Here is a 16,474-nt window from a genome sequence, read left to right as displayed (position 1 = left end):
AAAGGTTAGTTACAATTTGTACGGAAACCAGACTGCAGCTACAAGTAAATACTAATAATAATGGCGTGTGACGAAGGCCTCCCGTCGGGTAGACCGCTCGCCTGGTGCAAGTCTTTCGATTTGACGCCACTTCGGCGACTTGCGCGTCGATGGGGATGAAATGATGATGATTAGGACAACACAACATCCAGTCCCTGAGCGGAGAAAATCTCCGACCCAGCCGGGAATCGAACCCGGGCCCTCAGGATTGACAGTCTGTTGCTCTGACCACTTCTCATTTTGTTCGCTTTTGTTCGTTGCATCTGCTCGGGGCAAACGTCGTAAGACATCCGTTAAAGTTCGTTATTGATCGATTAACTCAGTTTTTTTATTACAGAGGGCAGCTAACCCTCTGACCAAACACGCTGAGCTATCGTGCCGGCTATCCACTCAGCTACCGTGGGCGGACTGCAGCTACAAGTGTCGGAGGATATGAAAGGGAACCTGTAATTGGGAGAAGATATAATTCAGTGATCATCTGACAATGACATAGGATTTGTCATCCAAAATACGATGAAAATAAGCTGCTCTAAAGTATACATGCAAATTGAATACATAAATATGCTCCATGAGGATAGGGCAGGTGATCTTTAAGAAATATTGAAAGAGTACAAGCGAAAAAAGAGTTATGGAATGTAGCCGAATTAAATCACGCGATGCTGAGAGAATTAGACTAGAAAATGAGTCACTAAAACAAGTTGATGAGTTTTGTCATTTGTGCAGTAAATTTACTGCCGCCTAAGTTGAAAGAAAAATGCAGACATGCTATACCAAGGAAAGAGTTTCTGAAAATGCGAAATTTATAAATATCTAATATAAATTTAAGTACTATGAAGTCTTTTCAAAACTCTTTTGTATCGAGTGTAAACTTATACAGAAGCAAAATGTGGACTAAGCAGTCATCAGCCTTCTGACTGTTTTGATGCTGGTCAGCTACAAATTCCTCTCAAGCGGCAAAATCTTCAACTCAGAACAGCACTGCAACCTACGTCCTCAATTGTTTGTTACAGTTCTTACGCTCTGCAGCTACCTCTCGTACCAAGGAAGTTATTCCCTGATGTCTTAATACATGCTCTTTCATCCAGTCCTTTCTTCGTGTCAGTATTTTCCATATGTTCCTTTCTTCACCTATCCTGCGAAGAACCTCCCCATTCCTTACCTTATCAGTCATTTCAACATTCCTCGGTAACACCATATCTCACACGCTTTGATTCTTTTCTATTCCAGTTTTCTCACAGTCCATGACTCTTTACCATAAAACGCTACGCTTCAGACGTACATTGTAAGAAATTTCTTCCCAAAATTAAGACCTATGTTGGTTACTAGCAGACTTCTTTTGGCCAGGGATGCCTTTTTTGCCTGTTCTGGTCTTCTTTTAAGCTTTCCTTCTCTCATTCATTGTGGGTATTTTGCTTCGAAGGTAGCAGAAATCCTTAATTTCTCCCACTTCGTGATCACTAGATCTGCTGTTAAGCTGCTCGCTATTCTCATTTCTGCTACTGCTCATTACTTTCGCCTTTTTTCGGTTTGTTCTCCGCACATATTCTGTACTCACCTGACTTTCGCTCCTGTTCAGCAGATCCTGTATTCTTCTTCACCTTCACTGCGGATACCAATGTTATCAAAGAGTCTTATGATTGACATCCTTTCACCCTAAATTTTAATCTCACTCTTGCTTCGTCGAGATGCAGACTGAACAGCAGGGCCGAAAGACAGCATCCCTGTCCTACAATTTTCTTTAATCCAATTATTTCTATCTTGGTTTTTCAATATTATTGTTCTCTATTGGCTCTTGTATATATTGTATATTATCCGTCTTTCCCTTTAGCTCATTCCTATTTTCATCAGAATTTCTAACGTCTTCCACCATTTTACCTTGTCGAATGCTTTTTCCAGGTCGACAAACCCTATGAATACGTCTTGATTTTTCTTCAATCGTGCTTCAGCCGCATCAGAACTGCTCCTCTGGGGTTATCCTTTTGTATATTATTTTCGTCAGCAAGTTGGATGCTTGAACTGGTCAGCTGATTGTGCAATGATTTTCACACATTTCGGCTCTTACTATCTTCGGAACTATGTGGATGATGGTTTTAGAAAGTCTGATGGTCTAATCTCGCCGCTGTCGTACATTCTATACACCAACGTGAATAGTCGACTTGTTCCTACCTCCCCAAATGATTTTAGAAATTCCGGCGCAACGTTAGCTATTCTTACTTGATCTCAAGTCTTCCAAAGCTCTTTTAAATTCTTATCATATTATTCCTCCGACTCACATTGGTCTTCAATGTACTCTTTCCAGATATCCGATCTCTCTGCGTGTGACAGTGTGAATTCCCATTGCACTGTAATGTTACCTTCGTTGCTTTTAATTTCACCGAAGGTTGTTCAAAAATGTTCAAACGTGTGTGAAATCTTATGAGACTTAACTGCTAAGGTCATCAGTCCCTAACCTTACACACTACTTAACCTAAATTATTCTAAGGACAAACACACACACCCATGCCCTAGGGAGGATTCGAACCTCCACCGAAGGTTGTTTTGACTGTTCTGTATGCTGAGTCACTTCTTCCGACAGTCATTTCTTTTTCGATTTCTTCACATTTTCATGCCACCACTTCGACTTAGCTTCCCTAAACTTCGTATTTAGTTAATTCCTACGTGACTTGTATTTCTGTATTCTTGAATTTCCCTGGACATTTTTGTACTTCCTTCTTCCGTTGATCAGCTGAAGTATTTCTTCTGTTAATCATGGTTTCCTCGTAGCTACATTACTTTTACTTTCCAACTTCTGTGATTACCCTTCAGAGATGTCCAATCCTCTTCAAGTGAGATGCCTACTAATCGATTCATTATCGCAATATCTACAGCCTCAAGGAATCTCAAACAGATCTCTTCACGGCTTAATATTTCCTGTCCGCAGCTCGTGGTCGTGCGGTAGCGTTCTCGCTTCCCACGCCCGGGTTCGATTCCCGGCGGGGTCAGGGATTTTCTCTGCCTCGTGGAGACTGGGTGTTGTGTGCTGTCCTTAAGTTAGTTAGGTTTAAGTAGTTCTAAGTTCTAGGGGACTGATTACCATAGCTGTTAAGTCCCATAGTGCTCAGAGCTCCCCCCCCCCCTTTAATATTTCCGTATCCCCCTTCTTTGCGCATTGAATTTTCCTGACTAGTTTTTTTTTTAATTCAGCCTTCTCTTCATCATTACTAAATTGTGGTCTGAGTGTATATCTGCTGCTGGGTACGCCTTTCAGTTCAATATGTGATTTCGGAAACTCTGTCTGACCATGATGTAATCTAACTGAAATCTTCCCGTAGCTCCCGGCCTTTTCCAAGTATACCTCCTCCTCTTGTGATTCTTGAACAGAGTATTCGCTACTATTAGCTCAACTTTATTGCAGACTTTCTCCTCCCTCATATTCCTATTGCCTAGGCCAAATTCTCTTCGTTCGTTCTCCTACAATCGCGTTCCAACCCCCCATGACTATTGCATTTGCGTTCTCCCTTTACAGGCGGAATTACTCGTTCAGTATCCTCGTATACTTCCTCTATCTCTTTTTCTGCTGCTTGCGACACTGGCGCGGACCTCGTATGGCATTGACGTGTACTAGTATACCTGAAGTATTCCTGTCGGCATTTGTTTGCTATAGAAACTAATGAAAACAGCCCTCTCACTGAACTGCTCACAGTAGCTCACTCTCTGTCCTACCTTGATATTCATAACAAATCCTACTTCGTTTTACCATTTTCTGCTGCTTTTGATAGTAACCTATAATCAGTGTGTTTTTTTTTTCATTTCTCTTCACTGACCCCTACTATATATAGTAGACTGAGCCATTGCATTTCCATTTTCAGATTGTCCTGCTTCACGGAGTGTTTCAAACTCCTGACATTTCACGCCCCGACTCATAGAACATTATCTTTTCGTCGGTTTTCTCCTTCTTGACAGTACCCTCCAGGAGATTCAGATGAAGTCTAGTCAGGAATCTTTTCCCAATGAAGAGAAATCATTGTACTTTATCAATTACAGGCCACATGCCCTGTGGATAAACATCATGTGTCTTTATTGCATTGGTTTCCAGTGCCCTCTGCATCGTTATGCCTTTGACCACAATTGAATCGTCCCTCTTTTAGGAGCTGTTTTCCGTCAGAATGGCAAGAGAGTGCCCTGAACTTCAGTCCGCTCCTACCGAGTGGAGTAGCGCAGTAGTAAGCACAGTGGACTCGCATTCTGGAGGATGACAGTGGACCTGCGTCCAATCATCCTGATTTTGGTTTCCCGTGATTACCCTAAATCGCTTTACAGCTCCGTCTCTAGTGACATCGTTGTCGACAGAATGTTAAATACCAATTTCCTCCTCAATTCCGCTCCTCCACCTTCTCTGACAAGGCCGTTGGCAGAATGAGACTGACTCTTTATGCCGAAACTCTTCGGACGTCGTTGCTGATGTTCTTTATTCAAAATTTAAGCAAGGCGTGGTTCCACCCATCCATATCCCTAGATCAAGGGGTAACATTCCTAGAAATATATTACAAGCAGCTCCTATCCTCCAATTGCAACCTAGATTTACAAAAGGTCTCTTTTTGTTGTAAAAGAAACGACACAATTTGAAACACTGTCCCAAATATTCCCAAACGGAAATTCCACTACAAGCTCGTCTCGTATTCGGTTAAAGATACTCGACTCTACAACGTCTTCGAGGTAGAGAAGTAAACGTATTAAAAAAATGGGGGCGGGGTGGGGGAGGAGGGGGACAGCTACTAAGTGGACGGTGCTGCGGTTCTGTTAATCGCGAAGCGTTTCGGAACCTCCGCTTTGTCTTCATGTGGTCAACTGGAACATTCAGCCAATTTGCAAGGATTTGAAACAGACAAACGATAAAGAATTTTCACGCCAGGTTCGATGACCCCAAAATCATGTGGTGCATACCTCTGTCTGTATCCAACACGTATTTCATTCATACTTCGATCCTGACTCACGTTATTTGTTACTCTTGGATGCAGCAACACATTTCTCACTATCTCTTCTTTTGATTAGGGGTTCCCAACGACTAACACCTATTTTAGTAATCCGTCTTCATTTCGCAGATTTGCGAGGCTACTATTTGTTATCTCTCGTTTTTCCCTCGTCGAGGTCCCATATCCAAACGACACTGCATTGCAGACGTACTGTTGAAGAAACAGTTTTTAGAACTTAAATTTATTATTTGATATTTATGGAGACCTTCTCACGTCGATTGTGCAAGTCGTGGAAAATTGCGTTTGACATGAAGGTAAGTCATATACATTACATGAAACTCGTTAACGCGAATTCTTCCTGATATTTATGTGGCTGCCTAGGTGCACTAGCGAATCAGCTTCAACTTCCCTTACACAGTAGCCGCATTGGAGATTATCCACAGATTGTAGGGGCCGGTTTAGCTCATGACGCTTTACAGGAATTCCGAAACCACCTACTCGTTGGAAACCTGAAAATATACTATTTATTTTCATTAATGATTACTTTCGCTGTAACTAAGCAAGAATTGTTAGCCCTTATAGTCCCAGAGTAGCATCGGACTGAGACTGTCTACATCTACGCTGCATTTCACAATTATGTGCCCGGCAGACGGTTAATCGAGCCACTTTCCCACTGTTTCTGGACTGTTCCATTTTCAAACAGCGCAGATGAAAAGAGAACATTTAAATTTTTCCCTGCGATCTCCGATTTCTCTTATTTTGTTGCAATGAACCTTTCTCCCTACGTAGATACGTGTCAACAGAATATCTTCGCATTCGAAGAAGAATGTTGGAGAATGAAATTTCGTGAAAAAATCTCCCCGCAACGAAAAATGCCTTTGTTTTAATGATTGATACCCTAACTCAAGTATCATAACTGTGACACTGTCGTCCATATTTCACGACAACACAAAACGTCCTGCCATACTTTGAACTTTTTCGATATCCTCCGTCAATACTACCTGGAAAGAATCCCATGCTGCACGGCAGTACTCTAGAAAACGAGGAACAAGCGTAGTGTAATCTCATTAGTAGACGTGGTACGTATTCTACGATTTTGGCCAATAAAACGCAATCTTTGTTTTGTTTTCCCCCCACCATTATCTACGAGACAGTTCCCATTAAAGTTGTTCATAACTGTAATTCATAGGTATTTCGTTGGATTGACAGCCTTTTGATGTGTATCCTTTATCGTGTAATCGAAATTTAACGGATTTCTTTTAGTATTGACGTGGATGACCTCACACTTTCCATTATTTAGAGTCAGTTACCAATTTTTGCACCATACTCGTATCTTGGGTAATTCATTTTGCAATTGGTTTTCATCTTGTGATGAATTTATTGGACGGTAAACCATAGATCATCTGCAGTCTAAGAGGACAGATCAGATTGTCTGCTAAACCGTTGCTATAGATTAGTTACAGTAGAGGGCCTATAACATTTCCTTGCGGAATGGCAAATATCAGTTCTGTTTTACTCGATGAGTTTCCATCAAAAATTGGTTCAAATGGCTCTGAGCACTATGGGACTTAACTTCTGAGGTCATCAGTCCCCTAGAACTTAGAACTACTTAAACCTAACTAACCTAAGGACATCACACACATCCATGCCCGAGGCAGGATTCGAACCTGCGATCGTAGCGGTCGCGCGGTTCCAGACTGAAGCGCCTAGAACCGCTCGGCCACTTCGGCCGGCGAGTTTCCATCAAGGCAACTGAGAAGATACTCCAAAGAATGCAATCTGATTAGAAGCTGCTTGTGAAGGTCGTTATCAAAAGCCTTTTAGAAATCTAGAAAAGTGGAATTAATTTGTGACAACCTGTCAATAGCACTCATTACTTCGTGAGAATAACGAGTTAGTTGTGTTTCACAAGAACAATATTTTCTGAATCCTTGCCGACTAATTGTCAAGAAATTTTTTTCTCGAAGTAAGTCTTATCTTAGAGAGTAGCAGAAAAGGAATACATAAGCCATCATTTATGCAGATGTGTGGCCATAAAATAAAGGAGGTATAGGTGTAAATCATTTTATTTAAAAAAAAAAAACAAAGATTATTGTGACTCTCAGTATACTCCGCTTCTCTGTTCCTACAACGTTCCATGCGAATTTTCCATTGATGGAAACTGTGCTGGAAGTCTTCCTCTGTGAGCTCCTTGATGACGCGTGTCACGTTTTTCTTTCGGTGCTTCATCGGACTGAAATCCTGTTCCTTTTAATGTAGATTTGATCTTGGGAAATAGATAAAAGTCAGACGGTGCCAGGTCAGGCGAATAAGGTGGTTGGTCTCTGGAATGCTGTACTTTCCGAGAAACCTCTTAACTGGCAATGCCGTATGAGAAAGCATTGTCTGGATGCAGAACCCATAACTCGTTCTTCCACAATTCGGGTGGTTCTTTTCTTATTTCTCTCGCCGAGTTGAGAAGAATCTCAAGGTAGTAATTATTTCTTAGAAAACAGACTACATTCAGTTCTGTACAACAATTTGAATCATACCAACAACTGATGTAGCGAATGGACACGAGTCACTAAACAGAATAGAGTGTTCCAAGTTTTTGGGTGTACATGCTGATGAAAACTTGAACTGGAAGCAGCGTGTTACTGAGCTGCTCAAAAAAGTTCAGCTTCTTTTTCTTGGAAACAAACAACACGACCTCCTAACATATCTTGCATATTTCCATCAATAATATTGTACGGAATAATTTTCTGTGGCAACCAACCACTTATAAAGAAAATACTGACACTAAAGCGAGCAATAACAATAACATGAGCTTTTCACCCGAGTCATCTTGTAGGTACTCCATGAAGGAGTTTGGCATTTTAACCGCACCTGCCGCGTAGGCGTGTGAGTCAGTTTTATCAGCACGTGATGGGGTTTAAAAGAGACTAATTGCAGGTCGCCATTTGGCCGGCAGATTGTGGGACACCTGGAAGTGACAGTGGCCTGATGTTGGACTCCGTGGGAACGTGAAAGCAGGCCTATTTGCCGTCAAGCTTCCAGTCGACCAAATCTCACCGCCACATGGGAGGATCGCTGAACTGTGCACCAAGCACACAGTAGCTCACTTCACAGCTGCGGCTGCCATTTGGGAACAAGTAATGGACTCCCTGCAACGTTCTGTGTCATCCCGCTCCTACAGTCACACACTATCAGCAGCCGGCACAAGGGAATTGGGCTCCCGTTGTGTAGCGTATAGGGGGCTGCCGTGACTGGGAAGCATGGACTGCTGATGAAGCGTGTCACATTCTCAGCAATGAATCGCGATTTGGCAATGCAATCCTTCCGGTCTTTTGCAGAGGCACAGTTGTGTTGTATTGTAATTTATTGTATGTTAACCGGGGGCCTAGAAACGACGGAGAGACTACGTCCCCACCGCAGTGGTCCACAACCCCATGTCGACTACTGCAGTCCACTTCACCCCTCCGCCGCCCCACACCGAACCGCTCTTTCAGGGTTATTGTGCGGTTCGGGCCGCGGTGGACCCCGTCCCCCAGGGAACGTCTCACACCAGACCAGTGTAACTTCTATGTTTGCGTACTAGAGTAATGGTGGTGTATGCGTACATGGAGAACTTGTTTGTGCAGCAATCGTCGACATAGGGTAGCTGAGGCGGAATAAGGGGAACCAGCCCGCATTCGTCGAGGCAGATGAAAAACCGCCTAAAAACCATCCACACACTGGCCGGCTCACCGGACCTCGGTACAAGTCCGCCGGGCAGATTTGTGCCAGGGACCAGACGCTCCTTCCCAGTCCGTAAAGCCGTGCGTTAGACCGTGGCAAATGATGATGATTCGGACAACACAACACCCAGTTCCTGAGCGGAGAAAATCTCTGACCCAGCCGGGAATCGAACCCGGGCCCTCAGGATTGACATTCTGTCGCGCTGACCACTCAGCTACCGGCAGTGGACCACAGTGGTGTTACTCATGGCGTCATGGAGTGGCGAGCCATCGGGTATGACTTGAGGTCACTGCTGGTAGTGATTGTGGAGGAGGAAGAAGAGGAGGAGATTAGGTTCAAATGGCTCTAAGCACTATGGGACTTAACATCTGAGGTCATCAATCCCTAGACTTAGAACTACTTAAACCTAACTAACATAAGGACATCACACACATCCATGCCCGAGGCAGGATTAGAAATCTGTGACCGCAGCAGCAGCGCGGTTCCGGACTCAAGCGCCTAGAACCGCTCGCCACAGCGGCCGGCAGGAGATTAGGATTTCGATACTTGTAAGATCTTATGGGACGAAACTGCTGAGATCATCGGTCCCCAGGAACTGAGGACGTGTTGAAACGGAGCAGCACTACTTAATCTAACTTAAACCAACTTACACTAAGGACCACACAGACACCCATGCCCGTGAGAGGAATCGAACCTCCGACGGGGGGAGCCGCGCGGGCCGCGACAAGTCGCCTTAGATTGTGCGCCTATCTCGCGCGCTCCAAGAAAAAAATGGTTCAAATGGCTCTGAGCACTATGGGACTCAACTGCTGAGGTCATTAGTCCCCTAGAACTGAGAACTAGTTAAACCTAACTAACCTAAGGACATCACAAACATTCTTGCCCGGGGCAGGATTCGAACCTGCGACCGCAGCGGTCTTGCGGTTCCAGACTGCAGCGCCTGTAACCGCACGGCCACTTCTGCCGGCCGCGCTCCAAGAGATTGGGGTTAAACGTCCCGTCGACAACGAGGTCATTGGAGACAGAGCGCAAACTCGGATAACGGAAGGATGGAGAAGGGAATCGGCCGTGCTCTTTCGAAAGAACCATCCCAGCTCTTACCTTAAGTGATTCATGGAAATGAAAGGACGCGGGTTTGAACCGTCGTTCTCCCAAATGTGAGTTCAGTGTGCTAACTACGGTAGTGACTGTGGTAGCTCAGACTACACCATCGTCCGTTACCAAATCCCGTGTCCTCAAGTGTTATACGTCTCATTCGAAGGCATCGTGGCGACGTTTCTCGACAGGGCAATGCTCGAAACTTTCGGGCAGATTAAAATGGAGTGCCAGATGGGGAATGGAACACGAGAACTTTGCCTTTCGTGGGCAAGTGCTCCCAGTCGTTAGCACGAAATCTTTTTCATGCGTGAATAGCATTTTAAATGTGGAATTTAATATTTCTGCTGTGCTATCAGCATCAGATAGATCTATGAGATATTAAATGGTCGGTTTGCACCCGTTCGTTGATCTTACGTATGACATAGGTATTTACGATAGATCTTTCGCCAGAATCTAATAGTAAAAATTATTGTAGACTTCACGCAGGATTCTTGTTACGGTTGCATGTATTGATAATTCTGAATGGTGCCACTAAACGAGTTTGAGTCTTTGCCTCCTTATATATTATTTGGATCGCAATTTTCCAGCCCGCTGCTCACAATTTCTTTCAGCTTTTACCCCAACCGCTCCGTATTAAATAACTTTATAGTGACTGTCAGTCAGGCCATCAAACAGTACTCTCTAATCAATCCTTATGACCTTTCTGCCTTTGTCTCATCATCATCATGGTCACTAATCCTGTCCTAACTGATGACACTCTCGAAAAGATCAGTTCTGTTTGTAACAAAGGTGTCTGAAATATTTCTTTCGCTTGTGGGATGATGGACTAGAACGTACTTCGAGATAGTGGTCAGATAATATTTTTAGTATTACAGCAGGAAATTGCTTGTGCTTGCTGATAAGAAATGAGAATCGTATCACGAATCGACCTACCGCACCAGGCCACCGTAAGCACTTATCTTTGTCTAGAGGACGTCCAAGGGCGGCCACTAAGAAGTCTTTAGCGAGCTGACACTCTCGCAGACAGTTCGCCGACGAGGCAGCTGTTACTTAGCTGGAAAACTCGCGGGGCGTGCGCAGCACGTAGCGGTCCGGCGTTTGCGATGTGCTTTCGACGATGGGCTAGTGGGCCGCGTCCGGCGTAGCTGGTGGTATAGCGGGAAGAGGGGCCTTTTCCACCGAAGCGTAGGACTGATGCCGCGACCCGCCGTCTGTGGAAGAGGTCCACTCTAGGTTCCGTAACGGCACCGCAATCTGCATGTTTACCGTTTCTCCATTAATACCCAGTGAGAAATTTTGAAGTGGTTTTTTGCATTTAGTAGTGCAGCAGCGTTGTCGTAACTGCAGTTACGACACGTTACACCAGATGAGTGTCTCGCAAGGGGTGCTGACTTAGGCAATGCTCGTTAACTGGGCGGATCTCTGAGAGAATCAGATACCCGCTAATTATCATCTCGCTATTTAAATCGCTTGATCTGTTTTACAAGGGGCTTGTTTATTTATTTAATTAATTATATTCAAGGTTGATATGACTCAAATTTTAAGATTTATCTTTTAACTTTTATTTTTGTAATATTTATTTCAGTAGTATTATTTTTCTTATACCCGTGGTAAAACTTACTTCTAATTACATGCTTGCTGTTTACTGCGTCGTTGATAAGAGAAGTGGATAAGGGCATACGACCTTACATTCACTACATTTTTTCGTTGTGAAGAGTGTAAAAAGTTTTGGTGTGATTTTTAACGCTCTACCTGAGTTCCTTGCGGATCCTCCTTATGGAATTGGCCCAGCCTGGGATCGCTAAGCTATTAATGGGATTATTTAAGACCAGTAGTGTGGTTTTTCCAACCAAAAACGTCTTGCAAATGCAGCGAAATTATCTTAACTTACTGTAGCTGTCCGTTAGATAACATGGTAGCAGGAATTTTTACTTGTCCTTTCTTATATTATAAAACAAAGTGTTAATGAAGGAAGGGTGCAGCTAATCCCTAAATCTAATTTCTAAAGGGTGAGATTCAGATATTTGTTGCGTCTCTGTATTGGGCGGGTTAGTTTTATTATGTCTCTAATAACAGCCTTGTGTATCTTTTAGACACAGTTAGATTGGGCTGCTTGGCCACGTTCTTGTGGAGTGTCTCGGGTTCTGCCGCCCAGTGCGAACGGCTTGAAGCACTAGGAAGTTGATCAGAATATTTTGTAAAACTTTCACCTTCAGATTTCTTATTACAGTTGTTGTAGATGCCTTTTCTTAAAACATTCATTAAATTAGTTTATATGTTTCGCGATTTGCCAAGTCAAGATTAATTTGGGTGTTACTGTGAGTTTATGTACATTATTTCATGCACTGCTAAAAGCTTCTAAGACTTATTGAGTTTATTTAATGCCTATACCGTTAAGATTATGTAATTTTACCCTCAAATGTTCTTTTATGTAAAGAATATTTGGTACATTTCATTGTAACTAAACGTTTGACTTGCAGTGCTCTCAAGTTAGAAATTGCTAACAGTGCCCTTTGGTTTTGCCGGCCGTCCTCGACTTTGCTTATTTATGTACAATCTTGTAATCTTAATAAATTGTGATTTAAATGTGCATTAACGAATTATGTTCAGTCCCCATTTGCCGAGGCCTTCCTAGTCATTCCTAGTAGAGGTGTACTGAGACGTCTCCGTGAGTACTTATAACTTTCTCTGATGAGACAAAAGGAGGAAAGGCACCATATAAGAAACCCTAGAGCTTATGAGATCGTCATACAGCAATATTCACAGTAACTGAAGGGAAGTTCGTCTACAGTCACCATTCCATGAGTGTTCTCTAAGTAAGAAGTGTGCATCTCGCCTTTGATCCTCCTTGTCCTGTCCACCGAAGGCGATGACGGTGCGGATGCCACTGAGCACCTCTTCTGCGATGCCTCCAGCCTTTCCGTAAGCGTGGAGCTCTTTCCGGACGAGACGCGACGATATCACCTCGGTGGTGACGATCGAGGCGATGATCAGTGGGAAGGACACGAGGCACACCAGGGCCAGCTCCCAGCCACGAACCAGTGCCATCAACACTCCGCCGATCACGTTCACCTGGTACATCACGAACATGGCCACCTTCTCCCCGATGCCGTCCTCCAGTTTAGTCAGGTCCCTGTGGACATCGAAGGCTTTATAATCACAGTGCTTATATGGTAAATGGACTGATCAGCGATGACCACCCGTTTAAAAGCGCGTTGGGCCAACATTGTAACATGATACGTCATCGATCCTACGTGACACAGATACATGACACTATTCCCATAAAATTACAGGCCGGTGGATTGCGGGCTTGGAACGGTCAAATGGTTCAAATGGCTCTAAGCACTATTGGACTTCATATCTGAGGTCATCAGCCCCTAGACTTAGAACTACTTAAATCTAACTAACCTAAGGATATCACACACATCCATACCCGAGGCAGGATTCAAACCTGCGACCATAGCAGCAGCGCGGTTCAGGACTGAAGGGCCTAGAACCGCTCGGCCACAGTGGCCGACTTCGAACGGTCTCTTGATAGCGTTATGGAAGTGTTCCATTGGGTGCTGATCAGGAGAATCTGGTGGACAATACATCAAACCACTGTATTGGGTACCATACTGGAATACGCCATCAATGACGAAGTGATGCGGACACAGGTTTCTGCAGAAATTTATTCAGGATGGCGCTAGATTTCAAAAGTGTCATTTCCTATATAACTGATTAGTCCGACGTTGTCAGGAAATACAGAAAGCTTACTCTATCTTACACGTTTGATCGTTATCCGGCCAATATTTTTTGAAGATAGATTACTGTATACCTTAAAAATCCATATATTTCATTTGTGTAACCAAATCGTCGTTTTCACATTTTTAATGTGAATGGATTTAGGAAACTTGCGAAAACAACTACAAAATTTGCCATTATACTGTTCACAGTCTGAAACTAAACCATAATGGTCCTGTTTAGGTCCGTTATTGTGTAGGCATGGCAACTGGACTACAGAGCTCACAGCTCCATCGCTGGATGTCACTCTCGGTTACACCTCACATTTCAAGAACCATTTAGTTTCAGGTGGTCCTAAGACCTTTTCGACTTCGATATTGGTATTTTTTATGCATTTCGATCCACAGATGAAGTATAAATGAATACATACAATACAGAATAACGATGTCTTGATGGTCCACTACAGTCACTCTACCGTGTAAGACAGGATAAATTCTCTGTAATTCTAGGCGGGTCAAATGCAAACCTACTGTAGAGGCTAAGATATGCAGCAGGTAAAGAGGCTGCAGGAACTGGGGACGTGCTGAAACGTAGCACCCCATTCTGAATGCCGTTTTCATAAAAATTAGAGATTGATTTTGTAATTCAGAGACTGACAACAGAGTAAATCAGTATGGCAATGTTAATGCATGAGATGTACTCATGGTGAAAGTAGGGTGCTCTATGAAACTGTAATTTTTCCCCTTCGTTAACACGTTGATGAGCTTATTTGGTTGTGAAAGTTTCTGATGTACATGCGAACAAACAGTGCGCTGAATCTGAAACGGCAACAAGGGAACGCAACGACCAAACGGGAGCGACCAGGTGCAAGGACTGGCCATCAGGGTGGTGAATTCGCGCCACGGGGCTGCGATGCTTCGGCTCATTACATGAAAGTAGGTATGTTAGAGTGCTCTTTACGAAAGTGTAACCTGTTTTCTTCTAACACTCAGAGTTTTTACGTAATTCCTGAAGTATTTTAAATATCCCGCATAATACTTATACTGCAATAGATCATAAAGCAAATCAGCATGATGGACTGTGGAAAGATCGATACTTCTCGAGTTGTTTAGAGGTATACAAACGCATCAGAGTCATTTGTGTATACATTTGAAGTAAAATTTGTGTGTGTCGACGTTACCAGATTATTTCAAATCGGACTAGTAATGGCCGCGCGGAGTGGCCGTGCGGTTAGAGCCGCCATGCCACGGATTGCGCGACCCCTCCCGCCTGAGGTTTCGAGTCCTCCCTCGGGTATGTGTGTGTGTGTGTGTGTGTGTGTGTGTGTGTGTGTTGTTGTTGTTGTTGTTCTTAGCATAAGTTAGTTTAAGTAGTGTATAAGTCTAGGAACCGATGACCTCAGCAGTTTGGTCCCTTAAGAATTCACACACACACAGCCTAATAACGGCGATTTCATAATGAAGATCGTTTGAATGGCCCTGATATGTTTCGTTACGTCTGCTGCTCTCGGACTCTCAGAAGCAAGGGAGAGGACATAACCATATTGGTCAAAAAAGCGTAACTATTTTATTTCGGTATAAAGTTTGGACACCAGGACAAAACTATTGCGCCACATACTGTTTGTCATCCATGCATTGCAGGTTTGATGAAATGAGCACAAGGCAAGCAGAACTCTGGTTCAAATGGTTCTCAGCACTATGGGACTTAACATCTAAGGTCAGCAGTCCCCTAGAACGTAGAACTACTTAAACCCAACTAACCTAAGGACAGAAAACACATCCATGCCCGAGGCAATATTCGAACTTGCGACCGTAGCGGTCGCGCGGTTCCAGACTGAAGCGCCTAGAACCGCTCGGTCACACCGGCCGGCGAGCTGTTTATCCACACCTAAAATTAGCCGTATCACCTGTAGCACATGTTCATAACATTCCCGTGCCTGAAACACCCACTGCTTTCGAATCTTCAGCATCATCATCGTCATCAAATGAAACTTCAGATTATGACTCCACATCCACAAAAGGACTACCAGTGCAGTTTACACAAGAAGAACCGAATGACTTGGTAAGAGCACAAGTTTTGTGGGCTAGATTAAAGGAAAACGTTTGCTTACGCCGGGCACAACATTCTACTGGTCTCGATCGAGAGAACCGGGATTTCGTGAGTATTTCAATACAGAATGCTCCCTTGTTTACTGCAAGATCATTGATGGTGTGTAATCAAGTTACGGTGTTACGTACAACACGAAGGAATGAAGGCCACTTATAGATTGTTACAAAAGAAGTCTCAAGGCCGTACTTCTACACAGTGGAAATAAATACGGCCCAGAGCACTGTGCACTTAAAAGAATATGGAGATGTTGCTGAAGGCATCAAACTACGCGAAACACCAGAGGGTTGTATGTGGAGATCTGAAAGTAACAGAATACTGCTGGGACAACAGTCAGGCTTTATGCAGTTTCCATGTTTTCTGTGCCTCTGAGACAGCTGTGTGCGTGAATCGCATTGGAGCAGAATGCAATGGCTTAGCAAAACAACAATAAATCTTGGGGAGAAAAATGTGTTAACAGAATCTCTGATGAAACAGTTCTTCGAAGCATTGACAAAAATGGTGATTGTTTTAAGTTCACAATTTTCTCTTCTACCTCAGGCTAAACTCAAAGAAGGAATATTTGTGGAACCGAACATTAGAAGTTTGAAAAAAGATGAAGTATTTGAAAATGTACAAACACAAGAAGAGCGACCGGCGTGGACAGAATTTAAGACTGTGGTTAATTAGTTCTTACGGAATAGAAAACACCAATATTTCAAAGCCATGGTGGAAAATATGTTGATTGCCTTGAAAACTTCAGATGCAATGTGAGCCATAAAACCCGTTTTCTTCGTAGCCATCCTAACTTCCTCCTGACAATCTTGATGGTGTTAGCGAAGAACATGGAGAAAGGGATC

General features: G+C 43.5%; 1 protein-coding gene across 1 annotated transcript in view; it reads right to left on the bottom strand.

Annotated features, from left to right (window-relative positions):
* The window catches only part of LOC124788099 (ATP-dependent translocase ABCB1-like), a 180,654-nt gene that overhangs the window by 100,549 nt on the left and 63,631 nt on the right, over nucleotides 1–16,474 (bottom strand). The window contains exon 7 of the mRNA XM_047255214.1: nucleotides 12,643–12,939. Coding sequence (XP_047111170.1) covers nucleotides 12,643–12,939 — 297 coding nt within the window. The remainder of the gene's footprint in view (nucleotides 1–12,642; nucleotides 12,940–16,474) is intronic.

The sequence above is a fragment of the Schistocerca piceifrons genome, chromosome 3 (assembly GCF_021461385.2).
Source record: "Schistocerca piceifrons isolate TAMUIC-IGC-003096 chromosome 3, iqSchPice1.1, whole genome shotgun sequence".
NCBI classification, from domain to species: Eukaryota; Metazoa; Arthropoda; class Insecta; order Orthoptera; family Acrididae; genus Schistocerca; species Schistocerca piceifrons.
This window is presented reverse-complemented; position numbering and strand designations above follow the sequence as displayed.